Here is a 21,628-nt window from a genome sequence, read left to right as displayed (position 1 = left end):
CGTGGAGTTCTCCCACAAGCGGCACAAGACCACAGGTGCGGGGGTGATCGCAGGCCGTGAACCTGACCGCACCAGGAACGCATGCCCTTTCTGTCCACCCAGCTTCCCTGAACGGGACATGAATTCTTCTCTCTCTTTTTTTTTTCAGGTCACACAAGGCCCAGGCAAGCAGTAACAACGAAGGCAGCCCGTGGCTGGGTCACAGCCCTTCCTGTGAACGCTTCTAGTTTCATCCCGAAGAGGCTGAACACGTGGCCCTTAGCAAAACAAGACAAAAAAAGGGCCACAGCAACTTCATGTTCCCACGTCTGTCTTTTCAAAACCCAGGCCGGGGCCCAAAATAATGACCAATGCCAGGGCAAGGAGGTACTCAGCCTGTGGCCTTCGTGAAGAAAAGCAGCAAAGCAATTAGACTGACGACGTCTCCTGCAGCTCTGCTGACCCAGCGGAGCCGGTCCGTCCCCTGATTTCTCCGTAGTGATGAGAGCGGGGAGGGGCTGGCTGAACCAGGTCATCAAGACAGGTGGTGGTCTCACGACTGGAATGTGTTCTCAGGGACTTGTGCCTGGGAGGGCTTGGGCACGAGGGAAAGGGAAGGAGGGGCAGTGTGTCCAGAGGTCCTGGCCCACGCACGAGAATGATGGTGGGACATCCGCCCTTAGCAGCTCCTCTGTGTTGGAGGGAAAAGAGCTCCTGCACCCAGACCTCATCACGGCTCCTCCCAAGGGCTTGAGCTAACTCCAAGCTAACCCCAGCCCTGTGCAGATCGAGAGGCAGTTGCTCATATCCGGTGGCAGGGAAGACGAGGAAGGAGGAGTAGCGCTTTCCCCTGGAAGGCTGAACTCACACCTTCACAGCACCAGGGCTCACACCGGCCATCCCGGCCCTGAAAGTCACTTCCTAGGCCCCTGGGCATGCTCCTATCACCCTAGGGGAAATCGTATGCAGAGCAACAGAGCCCTTTCCAGAAATACATAGCACACGTGGCAGTATTGTTTACAACAGCAAAAGAGCTGAGAACCACCAACTCTGTGACCTTGCAGTCGGCCAGCAAGCATCTTAACTTGAACGACTCATTATTAAGGAAGCCCTCCCCAGTTTCTGATATGCATAGATCTTTAACACATGCTCATCCAAAATGGGCGAGTCCACTCAAATGTGGGGAAAACAACTTCTTTTTACTTTTATTTATTTTAGAGAAAGAGAGAGCACAAGGGCAGGGGGGGCAGGGTTAGAGAGAGAGAGAATCTCAAGCAGACTCTGCGCTCTGAGTGTGAACTCAACCTGGGGCTTGATCCCAGGACCCTGAGGTCATGACCGGAGCTGAAATTAAGAGTCGGCCCAACTTTTCTTTCTTTCTTCTTCTTCTTCTTCTTCTTCTTCTTTTTTTTTACTTTTAAATAATGAACAACCAAGAAGGTATTATGTTAAGTGAAATAAGTCAGACTGAGAAAGACAAGTACTATATGATTTCACTCCCATGTGGAATTTCGAAAAAACAAATGTATAAACAAGCAAATGAAAAGCAGAATCAGATCTGTAAGTACAGAGAACAAACTGGGGGTTGCCCACGGGCGGGGACAGTGCGGGGACAGTGCGGGGACAGTGTGGGGACTGGGGGTGGGGCAAACGTGGATGAAGGGGAGCCGGAGGTCCAGGCTTACGGTTATGGAATGACTAAGTCACTTGAATGAAAAGCACAGCACAGGGAAGACAGTGTCTGATCCTGTAACCACATTTACGGTGACAGACGGGAGCGACACTAGGGGTGAGCACAGCGTAATCACCATGCTGTACGCCTGAAACTCATGTAACATTGTGTATCAACTATGCTCCAATAGACAAATTGGGGGGGAGAAAAAGAATAATAAAATAATTTTTGAATTAAAAAAATTTTAATTGTGGTCCGATACATGTCTGATTTACCATCCTAACTTTATGAGTACAGTTGACTAGTGTTAAGTATATCCACATTGTCGTGAGACAGATCTCTAGAACCTTCTCATCTTGCAAAACTGAAACTGTAACCATAAACAACTCTCCATTTTCTTTTCCTTTTGAGCTTTAAAAATCCTATTAATAGACAATGGCATGCGGTAATTCGTTTTCCAGTTCAAACATTTCTGGACACATTACTCACAAAAGCTTGAAAAGACTCAGCACCTTCCTCTGCCCTGACCGGAGAGTTCTCAGGAAGATGGGAGGCACGGAACAAAGAGAGCGGAAGCAAAGGTAAATGAATTTTTCATAAACAAGAGTTCCCGGAAAAACAGACTCTGGGAGATTGCATTTAGACCACAAGGTCACCTTGGGATTGAGCGGCTGAGTTGGCTGGGTCATCTCTGTCTTTGGCCTCATTACCTCCCACAAAGGGCCTGTGCCCTCAGCAGGGCGATGAGCAAGGTTCACTTACCCACATGGACGTGGGGGCCCCTGGGCTGCCCCAGTCCCTCAGATGTGACTGCCACCAGGAGGCACGGACAAAGGCCAGCTCCCCTCTAGGCAGACTGCTATGTAACTTCTAGAAGAGAGATGGCCCTAAATGTTTGGTGTTGGAAATAAAGCCAGTCCAAGTCTGTCCTCGCCACCCACCTAGAATTAATGCTGTAACTCTGCCTTTGTGTTTAATTACCCCCAAGGACCTATCTTCAAACACACACACACAACCAAGAATAACTTCACAGGGAAATATTTGTTTCATGAGACTCTGTCACAGGCTGCCCTTTGCCCTTTACCAACAATGGATGAGTTCCTGCTGCAGAGAGAAACCACAGCGCTGCTCTTTCAAGCAAGCAGACGGAGGCTGTGATGAGCGACACAGGAATCCAGGCCTCCTGGCCTGGCACAAAGCGGGCCTCTCAGACACCCGCCTGCATCTCAGTCTGTAGACTCTCCACGCTCTGGAAAGCCCAGCGGACCCTGGGTGGCAGCAGGTGGGAGCTGAGTGACCACTGCAGGACCAACCAGCCACAAAAGGAGGCCCAGGTCCTAGATCAGGCTGGCTTACAACAGCCTCTAGGGCTCGGCCTTGAAACACACATGTCCTTTGCACCGGCGACCCTATTTATCATAATCTCACGTAAGTACTCATCCTGTGCTTGAATAATCCTACAATTCACACAGTAATTATGGACTCACACGGCGACACGGAAACAAAGACGTTCCTCGTGTGGTTCTTTATTGAACCAAAATATTGGAAACAACTGAACTTCCCACGGTAAGGCAATTACAAACAGGATTTTTGTCTATAGACTAGATAAATGCATCCACAAGACAGATGGTCTCTAATAGTTTTAATGACATTAAAAAAAAGTTTTGTAAGCTAGTAAGTCCAAATATATAACAAAGAATCTGTCTTGTGTGAGTGTGAGTAGGTAGGCAGATAGACCCATCTTTCTCACCAATACAGAGTTTGCGTTCTAAAAATTCGTACTTGGCAAAGCAAGAACTTGGATATTATGGGATTGAGAGAAAAGCAATAAACGACATTAAACATGCTTTGAAAATCAATAAATATAAGTCCACAGTGGGGGAGGGGGGCCGAATGGCTACAGAAATAGCTGTTGGCTATCTTGGCTCCTGAGAGCATCAGAGCCGATGATAACCCTCCCCAAGTCTGGGCAAACCCCAGAAGTAGCAAAGCCTCCCTCTCCCACTAGACGAGGGCAGTAAGGAAAACCATATAACCCGAAGTCGTGTTGCTTGTTCCCTAGGGACAGACCTCAGGTGCACAGGGATGGAGGAATTCCTATAGGCCTTAATGAAGAGCCTTAGGAACGTGCTAGGAGCTAGCTTCCTGCCCTGCAGATGGCGGGGGTCATCTACAGGCTCCATATGGGCACAAACTCCCAAGCTCTGAAAGGCTAGACCAAGCCAGCCATGAGCCAGGCCACATCAGCCTGTCCAGAGAAAATACCAGCAGGGCTCCAGAGGACACACCTGCGACTTCAAGTCCCCTTCTTCCTGGCACCCTGAGATCACACCCAGATAGCATCAAGTGAAAATAGGCCACGGGAGATAAAGAGGCATTTACCCAAAGACACAGGCACCCAAGCAAAGCGACTTAGAGACTGTGTACATGGTCACATTTAAAATTAATTTTGGCTACCTCCTCTACTCCAAGTAGTGGGAGCACTCAGGGACAATTAAATATGCTATGAAAAATTTTCTCTAATTTTTTTTTCTTTGCTTGCTTCGGAGTGGTAGTGTTGAGTGAATTTTCAGCCATGAAACGTGCACCATTCCCGGCAGACACAAGCACAGCTGGCACATCACTTTGCTACTCCTCAAATAAGCATGGCGTTTCTGGGTGAGATGAGGGGAGATTTTTATTTATTTTCCTTCTGCTTAGCTAGGTTTTCAAAATATTCTGCAATAGACTTAGTATTTTTTTTTTTTTAACATGAGAATAATATTGCTTGGTTTGTTTTCGGTCACCTTGGCTAGGCACCTGTTCTCCATCAGCAACCCCCCACCCGACTCCAGCAGCAAGTCAGGAAGGGCAGGCTCACCCGGCAGGGGGCAGCCGAGGATCTCCAGCCTCATACAGATGCTCCCGTTGTCGAACCAGGACTGCGGATTGACGCGGATGTAGCGGGCCACCATGGGGACGGGCAGCTCGTTGAGGACAGGGATCTCCTTCTCACTGTTTCCTTCAAATATCTACTATGCACAAGGGGGGGGGAAGCCAAATCTCTTAGAGCTCGATTATCAAGGGACAAAAGGGAAATTCACTCATTCCATAAGGTTTCACTAAGGAACCCCCAGTGTTGGGGGGGCATTCGGGGTGGTGAAGAGAAATGGATCAGGCATGGACCCTGCCCTCAGGAAGCCCCCATCTTCTGGGGTAGTGGAGAGAGGAGGAGGAGGGAATATTTTGATAATCTGGGTGAAATCTACGAGTGTCCTGGGACGGCCATGGAGCTTTGGGATTTCCGAAGAAGGAAAGGACCAGGCAGACCTTCAGGGAGCAGGTGGCGTTTGAACTGGCCTTTAGACCTGTGGGGTGGGGGACTCTAGAGAAAAGCAGAGGGAATGACTGGAGAAGCCCAGAGGTGGGCTTCAGAAGGAGCAGAGCAGCAGGCCCACACTTCTGGGATGTAGGAGGAATGTGTGCAGGGGGTAAGAGAGAAAGAAGGTTGAAACCGAAGGTGCCGTCAGATTAGGGAAGACTCTGGATGCCACAGGAGGATGGATGTGCTTGAGAACCTGAGCCAGAGGCTGACGTGATCAGAACTGGCTAATCTGGAGCAAATCATGAAGCGGAAAGATGGATTATTAAAGAAAGCTGGAAAACTCTTGCAACCGAGCAGCTATGAGGGGCGCAGGCACACTGGCTGTGCTGCATGTCCCCCACATGACCTGTGGATTGTGGAAGAAGCTGCATCCCAGCAGCTCAGAATTTCACATGAGCGCTACATGGGCCACTTGGGCACTGATCTTCAGGGCACGGAAGCCGGGAGGCGGGGGGGAGGTGGACAAGGGATGAGCACATTATCCATCGTCGGTTTGAGTTGACACAGTATCAGCAGATACGGAGGGGGGCACACATCACCTCTCTTTGCAGAGGCCTGTGCAGCCCCACACCAAGGGCATGGACAGAGGGAACATGAAACTCACCATGTCTCCAGATCCGTTCTTAACAGTGACCCACGTATGGCTGTCATTGCTCACCATGACCTTGAAAGAGGTCACCCAGTCACTCCTACGAGAAAATAAAACATCACTGGAACTACATATTTTAAAATATTCAGCTCTGGGGAGCCTGGGTGGGGCTGTCAGTTGAGGATCTGACTCTTGGTTTTGGTTCAGGTCAGGATCTTGGGGTCACGGGATCAAGCCACGCTCAGTGCAGAATCTGCTTAAGACTCTCTCTCTCCCACCCATCCTGTCCCCAGCCCCCACCTCAAAAATATAAATAAATCAATCAATCTTTACAACGTTCCCCTCTTCTACGCAGAGGTGCAGCGATAAGGAAGATCCAGTGGAACCCTGAACCACACGGGTCCGCGCATACGTGGATTTTCTTTGATAAATACAGGCCAGTACTGTCAGCGTATTTTCTCTCCTTAAGATTTTCTCACATTTTCTTTTCTCTGCTTACTTTGCTGTAAGAACACAGTACAGAATACACATGTAAAATGTGTATTCATGGACCGTTGTGCTAACAGTAAGGCTCCCTTCTGGCCAACAGGAGGCTACTGGTAACTGTTTTTTTGGAGAGTCAAAAGTTAGACACAGATTTCCAACCGTATAGGGTGTCGGCACCCCTAACCCCTGCATTGTTCAAGGCTCAACAGTCGGCCCAGCAGGGGAAAACACTGGGTCGCAGCCTGGCCCCACTGCTCAGTCTCCGCATGGCCCCGGCCACTTGACTGACCTATGTATGCCACTGCTGACTCACCATTAAGAGGAGGACCCTAAAAGCACCGAGCTCAGAAGATTAATGTGAGCCCTTGACGGTTCAGTATTCCTAAACCCCTCAGACAGTGCATGGTCCCAAGCCAGCCCTGCATGCTGGTCACACAGAGACCCATGGACGTTGGTGTATTTCTTTCTCCTGAGCATCTACCTCTCATGCGGTAGAAGAGTTCCACGTGGAAAACTAACCTCGGTAAAAATTGCAAGTCGGTCTAGAAATTTCCTTGGGAAAATGATTTGGGAACATAACAAACTCGATGGCACCAACCACAAAAATAACAGCTTGACTGTCTGAGAGACACTGGGCTCCTCCTCGGCTGTCACAGCCGGGAAGACAATCCCCCCACCCCCGGCGATAAGCCAGTGCTCGCTGGGCCCAACGCCAGACCCGCCATCAAGTTCTGCTGCACAGAAATCAGAGGTGACAACAGCCAGAGTGGGCTTCCCAGGGTGGGGGGTCAATCTGCTAGGCCACGCCCCAAAACCACCTTCATGCGGAAGACACATTTTTGTCCCTCAGACTCAGCTGTGTATAACATTAACTGGTAGCAAATATAGATTTTCTCAGAGCATCATTTTTTCTTTTTAAAATTTTTAAAACACTGGAACGAAACACCAATTCAGCAATCCTTAGAACATTCTGCCAGCTGAAGCACTTGGAGTCCTTTTCCTACTGTGACATTTCCTTGGATTCTGGATGCAGATCTACCCCATGCGGTTCTGGGTTTCTGAATCAGCACGGCCTAGTAAGTTTCATTTAGGAAGATGGGCTGCTTGTCTTCACGCGGGCTCATCGGACGGACTTGTGAAAATTCCTCCTAGGTGCTTCTACAGGTGCTTGGAAACAAACCCTCCCCTCGAGGCCTCTCCCTTCTCTCCTCCCCACCAGCTCTGTCTGAAGACCCGCCAGATGCTGGAAGCGGTCGAACAGCGGGCTCTCCGGGGGAGGGTGAAGGCGGAGCCCATGCCTGCAGACCGGAGCCCATGCCTGCAGACCGACAGGCAGCAGGCGTGTCTTGTGCAAGGGACCCAGGCACAGTGCGTGTCCTCTGCACGGTGAATATGCTCACCCCAAATACCAACCTGGGTCCCACATTCAAATAATCTCTAAAGACCTTGCAAACGCAGTCCCTTTTGCAGTCTGTCTGTCTGCTGCTAACGCTCCAGAGTGATCTGGGAAGGCTGCCGAGGCGAGAGGCACGTCCCACCTATAGAGATGGAGGCAATGGCCTTGAGAAGCCTCTCCGTCAAGAAAAACACACACACAGTAAGAGAGGGGCAGAAAGGAAAAATAAAATAAGCAGTCCAAAGAAAGGGGGAGGAAAAAAACAACAAAGAAATGAAAACCAAATAATTTCTCAAACTTAAAACAAATGTGGGCAAATCTACTACTTAGGTTTGAAGGGCAATTAATTGTTTATGTGGTTCTGACCTCCCCTCTGGACTGCAGACCCCTGCTCCTTGCTCTGCCTGCCTGACCTCTCCCCACTTCTCGGGTCGCAGCAACATCTCAGATTTACCCCACCCCAGTGGATGGGTGCATGGCTCCTGCTCTGCAGCCTGACCTGGGCCAGGCCGAGCTCCTGCCTCAAAAGAACTACTAGCATCCCCCCAGAGAAACCAAAATCCTAGGGTCTTCTATGGTACCCCAATTTCCCCGCACCCCCCCCCCATGCCTCCATTGAGACCATCATCAAATTTTGTCAATGTCACCTCTCACATATTTCTGGAATCTACCCAACTCTCTCCATTTTCATAGCCCATTCTCTCTAGCCAGGACTGCTGCAGCTCCCTCTGATTGGTCTCCTGGCATTTAAGCTGCCTCCCAATCTATCCTGCAGGTAAACACTGGTTTTCTACTGAACTATTACCATGTCACCACCTGCCTGAAATACCACCCTTCTCTGGTAATAAGACCAAAATCCTCATCACAGTATATAAGACTCTTGCTTATACCTTTTGTTTTCTGGGCTCTCTCTTTCCATTCCTGATAACGATTATACTTTCTTGCCTCAGGGCCTTTGCATATACTATTTTCATCTTCCCCCTCACCCTTACTGTCTGCCTCTAAATCATTCAGCCCTCAAACCTTATCAGATAAGGCAGGCTTAATTCTCCAATCTGGCCAATTTCTTATCTTATATGTTCCTTCCTTTCATAGTTTAATTCCACTTATAATTTTATACCCCTTTCTAGAATTATCTGATAGTGTGTTTATCTCCCACTGGAGTATAAACATCTCATAGTTGGAGGAAGAAGAGATCATAATACTTTGGAGGATGCAGAAGGAAGCGGGCATTCCTGGAGGGCAGAGTGAAGGACCAGGCAGGACAAACGGGGCTGGGTGGGCTTTGCAGACCATTTGGGGAGGGTGGAAACTCCTCTGCCAAGCAATAGGGGGCTGGACCTATTGTAGTCCATGGTCAAAAGTACCTCAAGACCAATTAGAAAGTCTCCTCCATTTCCAAAATTTCTACCTTAACAGAACATTTAGAAACCAGAGAAGACCTTAGTGTTTCCCATTTCCTGTATGAATCTGACTCCTTTCTACCCCCTTTCTACTGCTCCCGCTGAAATGAAAGTGAGGGCAGAGGTCCCTGTGCCCTGGGCTTATGGATAAACAGCCTTTGTTCATTTTGACTCAGGCTTAGTTTGTCTTTGGTAATTCATACTATTGCCCATATTATAATTTTTTCACTTTTTTAAAAAGAGATTTTATTTATTTGATGGAGGGAGAGAGACAGCCACAGAGGGAATATAAGCAGGGGGAGTGGGAGAGGGAGAAGCAGGCTTCCCACAGAGGAGGGAGCCCAACACGGGACTCGATCCCGGGACACTGGGAACATGACCTGAGCCAAAGGTAGACGATTAATGATTGAGCCACCCAGGCACCCCGATTTATTTCATTCTCATTGCTGTTGCAAAAGGGCTCAGTGTACACTCATTTTTCCATAGTCACTGTTTCAGAGTTCTAAGAAGACATCCTCATACTTGTCTCAGAGTTCTCAAAACACATGAACATCTCTACTCATTTTTCACACTTACTGTCTTTGGGTTGCAATATAGTTGCTGCAGCCCCATTATCATGTCCATATTCAGAAGTCACTGGATAAAGTCTTTTGATTTCTATCAAACTACCCTCTAGTGATGTAACGACAATGTGCAATTCCTATTGTTTGGGGCTTTTTTTCTCACATTATAAAAACTTATAGTTCTTGAAATGAGTCTGTGCACACAAACTTTGGACCCACTGAGGAAGCTCCAAGCGGATGCTATAGCATATGCCCTGGGGCCCCTCACTGCAAGGGGCCTAGCTATACTATACCATAGTTTTGTTTTTTTCTTTTACAGATTTTTTTGCAGATTAAGGAAGGCATTATTTATTCCTAGTTTAAAAGGATTTTTTTTTCTTTTAAACAAAAATGACTACAGAATTTTCTGAGATGCCTTTTCTGCATGTATTAGAGTGTTCTTGTGATTTTTCTCTTCGGTCCTGTTTAAGTTGTGAATTACAGTGGTTAGTTACAATTGTGGCTAAATCACCCTTCTATTTCTGGTATAAATCCCATTTTGTGGTGAGACATAATCTTTCTTACATACTTCTGGACTCAGTTTAGTGATAGATTGCTTAGCATTTCTTGTATCTATGCTCATGAAAAATAATTTCCATAATTTTGCTTTTTGTAATGTTTTCGTCAGATTTTGATATCAAGGTTATGCAACCCCATAGCTGGGAAATGACTCTCTGTTTCCATCCTCTGTTTTTTTGTTTTTTTGTTTTTAAATGCCATTTCTTTCTTAAATGTTTGGAAGAATTCAATCAAACTTTTTGAAATTCAGGTTTTGGGGGGACAATATTTATGAATGAACTGATATTTTTAGTAGATATTAGACTACCCTGATATTCTATTTCTTCTTCTGTCAGTTTTAGTAACTTGAGCTTTTTGAAGAATTATCACATTTTGACTATTTTCAATGTTACTGACATAAATCTATTCTCAGTATTACTTTATTGTCTTGCTAATGTCTGCAGTATTTTTAGTGATGTTCCCTTTTACAATTTTGATATTGATAGTTGATTTTTTTTTTCTATTTTCATAATCAGCTAAGAGTTTGTCATTTTATTAACCTTTTCAAAGAGTCAACTTTTGGCTTTGTTTACCCTCTCTATTATTTGTTTCCTATAGAAACCATATAAAACCATATGTGTCTCCTGTTAGGAACCATATGACCCATGTGAAACTATCATTTTTACAAATCAAAGTAGTTGACAACTAGCAATTTCCTAAGGTATAAACTAGTATTTTATTAATTTCTACTCTTTACTGTTTTCTTCTTGGCACATTCTTTAGGTTTGATTTGCTGTTCACTTTGTATAGTTCCTTGAGACGATTAATTTTCCATCTTAAATCCTAATATATGTATTTAAGGTTAGAGTTCTTTCTGGCCACTGCTTTAGCTACATGCCATAATTTTTATATGTCATATCTTCATTATCATTTCGTTCAAAATATTAATTCCAGTTGTGATTTCTCCTTTAACCATGGACTATTTATGAGTATAATTTAATTTCCAGGTGTGGGACTTTTCCAGTTATCTTTTAATTACTGATATCTAGTTTAACTCCTTCATGGACAGAGAACAAACTTTGAATCATGTCAATCATTTGACATTTGCTGAGACATCCTTATGGCCTAGCATATGGTCAGTTTGGGCAAATGTCCCATGTGCACTTAAAACAAATGTCATTTCTGTAATTATGGCGTGCAGTGTTCCACATATAAAATTTTGATCAGATGTACTAATCGTGTATACTTACTGTGTCTGTGTCTGCTTATTCTATTGGTTATGGAAAGAGGTGCGTAAAAGAATATCAATCTTACCGTGAATTTATCTGTTTCTCCTTCTAGTTCTCTAAACCTTTCCCAAATATATAAAAAATTAAGCTATGCCATTGAGTGCATACAGATTTAAGACTGTCACATTGTACTAATAGATTGACTCTTTTATGATTAAAAAAATTTCCCTTTTTTATTTCTGTCAGTGTTTCTTGCCTTAAAGTCAACTTTGTCTACTATTAGGAGCTACCTGTTTTATTTCTGGTGAGGGTATATGTATTTCTTTCCATTCCTTTACATTTAATATTCTGTCTCCTTAAATTTAAACTATGTCTCCTGTAAACAGCATGTAGCTCAGTTTTATGAGGTTTCTTCTTTAAGTACAATGTGATCATATTATTCCTCTCCTGGAGATTGTAGTTCATTTAGAGGTAATGTTATATTTGGATTTATATCTACCATCTTACGATTTGTTTTCTTTTAGACCCATCTGTTACATTTCCCTTTATTTTTTTTTTTGCATTTTTATTTGGTAATATTATATTAATATTCTTATTTTTCTATTTTCTCCTTATTAACTTAATAGCTTTATACTCGCATTATTCTTTTCATAATTACCTTAAATATTTCAATATGCAACCTTAAGTCACTAGTCTTACTCAAATTATAATTTTACCACTGCCATGGTAATATTAGAACCATCTAACACTTTATGTCCATTTATCTCTCTATCTTTTGCATTATTTTGGAACTCAATTTTAATTTTTAATTCTCTATATATCTTAATGTTAATATTTATATTAATTATATCTATAGTTAATACTTAATTCATTTTTATTCTATATATTTTTTAAATTTTATAACAAATTACTATCATTTCAAGAGCGTCTGGGTGGCGCAGTCAGCTAAGTGTCTGCCTTCAGCTTAGGTCATGATTCCAGGGTCCTGAGATCAAGCCCCGCATTGGGCTCCCTGCTCAGTGGGGGGTCTGCTTCTCCCTCTCCACCCCACCTCCTGCTTGTGTTCTCTCGAGCTCTCTCTAGCTCAAATAAATAAATAAAGTCTTTAAAAAATTACTGTTATTTCATTTAGTCTACTTATTTATCATTTCTGGTACCCTCTGTTTTAAGATTTTATTTATTTGGGGAGATGGAGAGGGAGAAAGAATCTGGAGCAGAATCCATGCCAAGCACGGAGCCCAGTGTGGGGCTCAAACCCACAACCCTGAGATCATGACCTGAGCTGAAACCGACAGTCTGAAGTTTAACTGACTGAGCCACACAGGCACCCCACCCTTTCTGGTATTCCTCATTTATTTTTGCATTTCCACATTTCCATCTGGATCATTTTCTTTCTGCTTGAAGAACTCCCTTAGATACTTATTTTAAATCAGGTATGTTGGCAATAAATGTTTGCAGTCCTTACTGTCTGAACATGGCTTTGTTTCATCTTCATTTCTGAATGATATTTTTGCTGGCAATTCTAGGTTGACATTTTTTTTCTTTCAGAACATGAAACATTTGACTAGACAGGCTTCTGAGGCATTTTTTCATTTACACACACACACCTGGAAGCTACTGTCATGGCACTTGGTAAATGTACAATAAGAGTATGAGCAGAGCTCTCTATTCTGTTCCATTGATCTATGTGTCTGTTTTTGTGCCAGTACCATGCTGTCTTGATGATGACAGCTTTGTAATAGAGCTTGAAGTCCGGAATTGTGATGCCACCAACGTTGGCTTTCTTTTTCAATATCCCTTTGGCTATTCGAGGTCTTTTCTGGTTCCATATAAATTTTAGAATTATTTGTTCCATTTCTTTGAAAAAGATGGATGGTACTTTGATAGGAATTGCATTAAATGTGTAGATTGCTTTAGGTAGCATAGACATTTTCACAATATTTATTCTTCCAATCCAGGAGCATGGAACATTTTTCCATTTCTTTGTGTCTTCCTCAATTTCTTTCATGAGTACTTTATAGTTTTCTGAGTATAGATTCTGTGTCTCTTTGGTTAGGTTTATTCCTAGGTATCTTATGGTTTTGGATGCAATTGTAAATGGGATTGACTCCTTAATATCTCTTTCTTCTGTCTTGCTGTTGGTGTAGAGAAATGCAACTGATTTCTGTGCATTGATTTTATATCCTGACACTTTACTGAATTCCTGTATAAGTTCTAGCAGTTTTGGAGTGGAGTCTTTTGGGTTTTCCACATATAGTATCATATCATCTGCGAAGAGTGATAATTTGACTTCTTCTTTGCCGATTTGGATGCCTTTAATTTCCTTTTGTTGTCTGATTGCTGAGGCTAGGACCTCTAGTACGATGTTGAATAGCAGTGGTGATAATGGACATCCCTGCCGTGTTCCTGACCTTAGCGGAAAAGCTTTCAGTTTTTCTCCATTGAGAATGATATTTGCGGTGGGTTTTTCATAGATGGCTTTGATGATATTGAGGTATGTGCCCTCTATCCCTACACTTTGAAGAGTTTTGATCAGGAAGGGATGTTGTACTTTGTCAAATGCTTTTTCAGCATCTATTGAGAGTATCATATGGTTCTTGTTCTTACTTTTATTGATGTGTTGTATCACATTGACTGATTTGCGGATGTTGAACCAACCTTGCAGCCCTGGAATAAATCCCACTTGGTCGTGGTGAATAATCTTTTTAATGTACTGTTGAATCCGATTGGCTAGTATTTTGTTGAGTATTTTTGCATCTGTGTTCATCAAGGATATCGGTCTATAGCTCTCTTTTTTGGTGGGATCCTTGTCTGGTTTTGGGATCAAGGTGATGCTGGCCTCATAAAATGAGTTTGGAAGTTTGATTAGAGAGCCCAGAAATAGACCCTCAACTCTATGGTCAACTAATCTTCGACAAAGCAGGAAAGAATGTCCAATGGAAAAAAGACAGCCTTTTCAATAAATGGTGCTGGGAAAATTGGACAGCCACATGCAGAAAAATGAAATTGGACCATTTCCTTACACCACACACAAAAATAGACTCAAAATGGATGAAGGACCTCAATGTACGAAAGGAATCCATCAAAATCCTTGAGGAGAACACGGGCAGCAACCTCTTCGACCTCTGCCGCAGCAACATCTTCCTAGGAACAACGCAAAAGGCAAGGGAAGCAAGGGAAAAAATGAACTACTGGGATTTCATCAAGATCAAAAGCTTTTGCACAGCAAAGGAAACAGTTAACAAAATCAAAAGACAACTGACAGAATGGGAGAAGATATTTGCAAACGACATATCAGATAAAGGACTAGTGTCCAGAATCTATAAAGAACTTAGCAAACTCAACACCCAAAGAACAAATAATCCAATCAAGAAATGGGCAGAAGACATGAACAGACATTTCTGCAAAGAAGACATCCAGATGGCCAACAGACACATGAAAAAGTGCTCCATATCACTTGGCATCAGGGAAATACAAATCAAAACCACAATGAGATATCACCTCACACCAGTCAGAATGGCTAAAATCAACAAGTCAGGAAATGACAGATGCTGGCGAGGATGCGGAGAAAGGGGAACCCTCCTACACTGTTGGTGGGAATGCAAGCTGGTGCAGCCACTCTGGAAAACAGCATGGAGGTTCCTCAAAATGTTGAAAATAGAACTGCCCTATGACCCAGCAATTGCACTATTGGGTATTTACCCTAAAGATACAAATGTAGTGATCCAAAGGGACACATGCACCCGAATGTTTATAGCAGCAATGTCCACAATAGCCAAACTATGGAAAGAACCTAGATGTCCATCAACAGATGAATGGATCAAGAAGATGTGGTATATATACACAATGGAATACTATGCAGCCATCAAAAGAAATGAAATCTTGCCATTTGCAACAACATGGATGGAACTAGAGCGTATCATGCTTAGCGAAATAAGTCAAGCAGAGAAAGACAACTATCATATGATCTCCCTGATATGAGGAAGTGGTGATGCAACATGGAGGCTTAAGTGGGTAGAAGAATAAATGAAACAAGATGGGATTGGGAGGGAGACAAACCATAAGTGACTCTTAATCTCACAAAACAAACTGAGGGTTGCCGGGGGGAGGGGGTTGGGGAGAAGGGGGTGGGATTATGGACATTGGGGAGGGTATGTGATTTGGTGAGTGCTGTGAAGTGTGTAAACCTGGTGATTCACAGACCTGGGGATAAAAATATATGTATATAAAAAATATATGTTTATAAAAAATAAAAAATAAAAAAAAAAAAAAAAAAAAAAAAAAAAAGAGTATGAGCAGAGACATGGGTGCTAAGCATTGTAGCTCAAATCCCACTTTGTCACCGACTAACTCTATAAAACTGACAAACTGGGGTGCCTGTGAGGCTCAATGGGTTGAGACTCTGCCTTCAGTTCAGGTCATGATCTCAGGGTCCTGGGATCAAGTCCTGCATTGGGCTCTCTGCTCAGCAGGGAGACTGCTTCTCCCTATGCCTGCTGCTCCCCCTGCTTGTGCTCAATCTCTCTCTCTCTCAAATAAATAAATAAAACCTTTTTTTAAAATGTGTTGTCCTGGATGGGGTTTTGGAAAAGAAAAAAAAAAGCATTAGGGAAATCTGGCATTTTCGTGAGTAACATTAAGCAGGTGCTGGTTAATAATAAGTGAACCAGGCACTTTAGTTAATAATCATGTTTCAAAACTATTTTATTAATCATAGCAACCAGACTGTACTCATTTAAAACGTTAATAGTAGGAGACGCCTGGGTGGCTCAGTGGGTTAAGCCTCTGCCTTCAGCTCAGGTCACGAACTCAGGGTCCTGGGATAAAGTCCTGCATCGGGCTCTCTGCTCAGCGGGGAGCCTGCTTCCCCCTCTCTCTGCCTGCCTCTCTGCCTACTTGTGATCTCTCTCTCTCTGTGTCAAATAGATAAATAAAATCTTAAAAAACAAAAACAAAACAACTGACAAACTGCCAAACCTTCTGAAAATAATAAGGATACCTACAAGGAGGTTACATGTTAATTTATAGATTGAGAGTTGTACTCGTATAGTGGTTTAAACCCCAGGCTTTGAGGCCAAGAAGTCCAAAGTACAATCCTAGCTCTTCCACTTACTGGCTGTGACTTGTATGATGGCTGCGTGACCCCAAGCTCCAGCTGTGGGACAAGACACCGACTTTATGTCTTTGTACAGTAAATCCAGACGTGAATGAGGTAACGCATGTGCGGTCTGAGCAGAGTGCTGGAACACTGTAATCGATCTGCACACCTATGCTCTTAAGAAGAAGGACACTATCCCAGTGAAGACAATGTCCAGTGCTATACAACGTACAGGACTGCAGCTGAACATGAACAAATTCAGGTGCTCCTCCAGACGCTTCCAGGAAGTGACCACGCCTCCAGCTTAACCCTTTGTACCCCAGTCAGTAATGGTAACCATCTGACACAGCCATAAATAAATTAAGAATCATATCTTAATTAAAATTAAGAAAGTTGATAATCCAGGATGACAGAAAAGGTATTTGTGCCAATCAGTACTGCTGTAGGAGGACTGAGTTTTGCCGGAAAGTTCTATCCACACGAAAACATGGAATGTGTTAAGTCCTGCTCCTCGCCCCGCAGCTCCTGTAGGACAGATAGCACGCAAGCCTCGGAAAAAAAAAAAAAAAGGTGAATTATAGATGATTTCTTTACTCAAGAGCTGTAGAGGTTAATGAGGAGATGGGGAGGTAAGCTGCAAATTTCGAAAAGAATATGATGAAGCATGATGATGAGGCCACTGGCAGGGGGTAGAGCAGAAGGGTGTGCGGCTCAGAGGAATGAAGGAGGGGGGCAGGCTAGCGAGTGCTGCCGACCCCCCCACTGACACAAAAGCTGTGTATTTTATTTTGTTACAACCGCATCCACTGTTATTACAGAGCCCTCTTCGAAGCTCTTGGAGCTGTAATGGCCATGTTTCCTGCTCTCTCAATCCTTGGGAAAGGTTTGAAATCCGCAGCACTTTGTGGCTTTTTTCCACTTGCCTCAGGGAGATTCTTCCACCTCACAAAACCACCTTGACATTTAATTCTCTGTGACTGGAGATTTCAACTCAAAGCAATACAACCCAAGTAAAGAAGGATTTGTATCAAAGACTTCCTGACTGCAGAAAGAGGGAGGAGATGCTCCTCTGGGCACCAGCCAGCTCCCTCACTTCAAACAAACAAATAAACAAACATATAAATAAATAAATAAATAAATACCAAACCAAAACAAAAAGCAAAAACCCTAATCTTTTATGAGATTACTACACTCTATACCAATTCAGCCCACCTTCAGATCAGGAAAATAAAGAAGACGGGGCACGGGGGGTTGCTATAAAAAAAAATTGGGACACATTCAGATATTTTACTACCTGACAGTGCTTTGTTTTAAATAAAAACTGAGAACGCCTGCCACCAACAAAATGGCAGACTAAATGCTTGCCAAGCTGTCTGCTACAATGCAGCTGGATCCTGGTTACACACAAAACAAAGGAATGTTTTAAGCCATCAGTGGGCTTGCAAGCAAGTAAAGGAAATCTCCAAGGGAAAGAAAAGAGCTGGGGGGGAGGGGTTGCCTTAGGGGGAAATGCACAGGCATTTCCCCCTAAGGCAGAACAGTACTGGGATCAAACCAGGACAACAAAAGTAAGAGAAGCTGAACCAGGGACTTTTCCCTGGACCCTCAATGGGGACTGAAATGGTATCAGAACCATAGCATCTGCTTGGCTCCCCCAAAGAACCAAACACAAATCCTTTCTCAAGAAGAGTCTTCCATTGAAGCTCTCAGAAGTTCTGCCAAATTCAACCCCATGGTGGCTCACAATTTTTAAAAACCATGAAACACATGACCATTCTCCATGAGAAAGAAACAGCAACAAAATTAAATCCTGAAGAACTTAACTGTCTACAAGGAAAACTCAAAAGAAATTCGAAAAATTATTTTACTTGCTAAGATAGTTCAGCAAGGTGACTGGATATAGGGCAACTATACAAAACTCTTTACAGTTCTAGACACTAGCAGCCAAAAATGAGGCACTCAGAGATAAAATGAACAAAAGACGTGTAAGACATTTATGGAGAAAACTTCATTCAAAGACGTTTTAAAGGCTATAAAGAACTGGAGATATCTATACCATGTTTGTGGATAGAAAAATACTGTAAACATGTCAATTCTCACCAAAAATCCCAGAGCATATTAAATAAATTTGGCAAACTGATCCTAAAATTTATATGGAGGAAAATAATCAAGATACTTTATGAAAAGAGGAAACAGTAGAGGGAACTGTCCTATCAAGATATTAGAACTTACTTTAAAGAGCTTTAGTAATTAAGATATTGTGATAATTGTGGACATATATTTATAACCTGAACAAAACTGAGAGCCCAGAAATAAACCCAAGCTCATATATAAACTTGATAGAGATGTCTCGCATATCAGCAGAAAATAAATGAACTATTAACTAGATGGTCTCAAGGCAACTGGTTATCTATATTAAAAGAAACTGAAATTGGACCTTGTGTTTCACATCTTTCATAAAAATCATTACTGAATTGATATACTATTTTAAAAACTTAGAAAAATTAAAGAATATATAGGAGAATTACCTCAGAACCATGAGGTATGGAAGGATCTCATATGTAAAACACAATCCGTCTAGCCATAAAAGATAAATAAATTGAGCTGCGTTAAAATTTAAAACTTCTTGGAATACCTGGGTGGTTCAGTTAAGCTTCTGACTCTTGATTTTGGCTCAGGTCATGATCTCAGATGGAACCCTGTAGGGGGTTCTGTGCCAAGTTCAGAGCCTGCTTAAGATTCTCTTTCTCCCTCTCCCTCTGCCCCTCTCCACCACTTGCAAGCTCATGTACACACTCTTTCTCTCTCTAAAAAACAAAATCAAACCAAAAAAAAAAAAATTAAAAACTTTTACTTTTCAAAAGACATCATAAAGAAACCAGTGAGAGAAACTTGAACCTGGGAGAAAATATTTTGACCCCATTTAGCTAACGTATGAATACTCAGAATATGTTTTGTAACTTCCATAAATCAATAAGACAAAGAAAAAAAAACACAATATAAATGGGGAGAAACATGACAGGTATTTCATAGTAAAGGTAACACACATGCAAGTAAACAGAGGAAAAGAAGCTCATCGCTATTAGTGGTAGGGAAATGCCAGTTAGGTCTATGATGAAAGGCACGGCTTTATACTCTTTATATCGATAATGAAGGAGGAAGTTGGTGAGGATGTCAAGCAACTCTAAAACACTCGAGAAAGTGAGGGTACTCGGACAGCCACTCTGGAAGACAATTTGTCGCTTTCCTGTCAAGCTCCACCTCTGCATACTTTCCAACTCAGACATTCCACTCCTAAATACAGATCATGGAGATCTCCTTGTACATGTGCTCCAGGAGACAGATACAAGAATGGAAGGAGCAACATTATTTTTAAGAGCAAAAAAGTGAAAATAAAATAAAATAAAACAATAAAATAATAAAATAAAACAATGGAAAGTTGAAAAGGGAAAAATCCAGTCTTCACCAAGGAAGAGTGGATAAATGGCGCAATCCCAGGGTTAAACAATGCGAATGGATGAATCACAACCACGGGCAACAACATGGTCAAGCTTTGAAGCATAAGATTGGGTTAAAAAAAAAAAAAAAAAGCAAAGTTCTGAAAGCCACCTAAAGTATAAAATCATCTTTGTAAAGGTCAAAACAAGAAAGAGAATTTTTTGGCCTGTGGGATACACAGCGATAAGACTGTTTTTAAGAGGCAGGGGAATGGGGGCACCTGGGTAGCTCAGTGGGTTAAGCCGCTGCCTTCGGCTCAGGTCATGATCTCAGGGTGCTGGGATCGAGTCCCGCATTGGGCTCTCTGCTCAGCAGGGAGCCTGCTTCCCTCTCTCTCTCTCTCTGCCTGCCTCTCTGCCTACTTGTGATCTATCTCTGTCAAATAAATAAATAAAATCTTAAAAAAAAAAAAAAAAGAGGCAGGGGAATGATGAACCCCTCAGGAGGAGAATGGGTCCACTCCCGGGAGGGAGCACATATGGGATCAGGAAAGAGCACAGTGTTAATTTCTGCGTTATGGGCGTAAACGGGTTCAGGAGTGTGGGTTTCACAGTAATGCTAATACCTTACATTTACCTATATTACGTCAGTTCTTTTGTATCTATCCAATATCACATCCTGAGAAAGCTAAAACATTTATTTCATGCCGTGTAACAGGCTTCTGCACAGGAAAATGTCACAAGCTTCTCTGTGAAGGGATGTGTGTGAAGATGGCACATTCATATCTTAAAAGACAGATTCTAAGAAAAAAAAGTAAAATCTTTGCCCTTGTGATTTCATGTAAATACACAATTTTTCCTTTCTTGAGAGAGCAACTGTACTAGCATTTTCCATTCAGAGTTCATATGGCACTTCGATTTACAAAATGCCTCCGCACGCAGGGTCTTACTCCATCTGAGAACGAGCCAAGTTTCTCAGGCAGGATGTGGCTGTGAACGAGGTTAGGAGGGAAGGGTCGGATCACGCGTATTCCTGTTTCTCCGAAACTGGATGTTCCTACCTCCCTTCATCTCCTCCTCTTTACCCTCGGCTCTACCTACAGGATATCAGTATCCCTGGATCAATCCCCAAACGTTTGCAATATTTTCACAAGTTCTCTGGAGCTGAACATTGGTACATAGTAATTTTTCTCAGTTAACAATATTTATATATCTTGGGGCCCTTGGGTGGCTCAGTTAGTTAAGTGTTTATCTTTGGCTCAGGTCATGATCTCAGGGTCCTGAGATCGAGTCCCACATCGGGCTCCCTGCTCAGCAGGGAGCCTGCTTCTCCCTCAGCCTGTCTCTCTCATGAATAAATAAATAAAACCTTTTTAAAAAAATGCTTACATCTTAACCTTACAATCAACATTTCTCAATACTTGCAAATAATCTCATTTCCTGCAAATACAAACATAGGGTGTTGTATGGTCACTAAAACAACTTTCAGAACCCCACTCTGATTCTAGCTCCATCCTTAGACTCCTTCCAGACCCTTCCCTAAGCTTGTGGGTCCCAACATGTCCTACCACTTTGGTTCCCGCAGGATAAAACAATAGTTACCTAATTCTAGGCAGTGAATGGGAAGCTTACGGCTTGGCCAGAAAATGGCAGCCACAGAAATCGAAGTCACTATCCACCCCAACACACCAATCTCTCTCCCAGAATGGGCCGTAGAGTTCAAAAACATACTAAGGAAATTCCTTCCAATCTGGCAAATCAATGTTTGATGTCACACTCCCCTCACCACAGTTTAAGTTTCTTAAAACATTTGGCGTCTCCAACACAATGTCAGAAACACTTCCAGAAAGAGGTTCACTCTGTTTTGTAACCTTC

General features: G+C 43.0%; 1 protein-coding gene across 1 annotated transcript in view; it reads right to left on the bottom strand.

The window, feature by feature from the left end:
* Positions 1–21,628, bottom strand: part of CPXM2 (carboxypeptidase X, M14 family member 2) — a 127,272-nt gene that overhangs the window by 35,031 nt on the left and 70,613 nt on the right. The window contains exons 5-6 of the mRNA XM_059172912.1: positions 5,620–5,704; positions 4,512–4,662 (exon numbers count right to left, since the gene is read on the bottom strand). Coding sequence (XP_059028895.1) covers positions 4,512–4,662; positions 5,620–5,704 — 236 coding nt within the window. The remainder of the gene's footprint in view (positions 1–4,511; positions 4,663–5,619; positions 5,705–21,628) is intronic.

The sequence above is a fragment of the Mustela lutreola genome, chromosome 4, assembly GCF_030435805.1.
Source record: "Mustela lutreola isolate mMusLut2 chromosome 4, mMusLut2.pri, whole genome shotgun sequence".
In the NCBI taxonomy this organism is placed as follows: domain Eukaryota; kingdom Metazoa; phylum Chordata; class Mammalia; order Carnivora; family Mustelidae; genus Mustela; species Mustela lutreola.
This window is presented reverse-complemented; position numbering and strand designations above follow the sequence as displayed.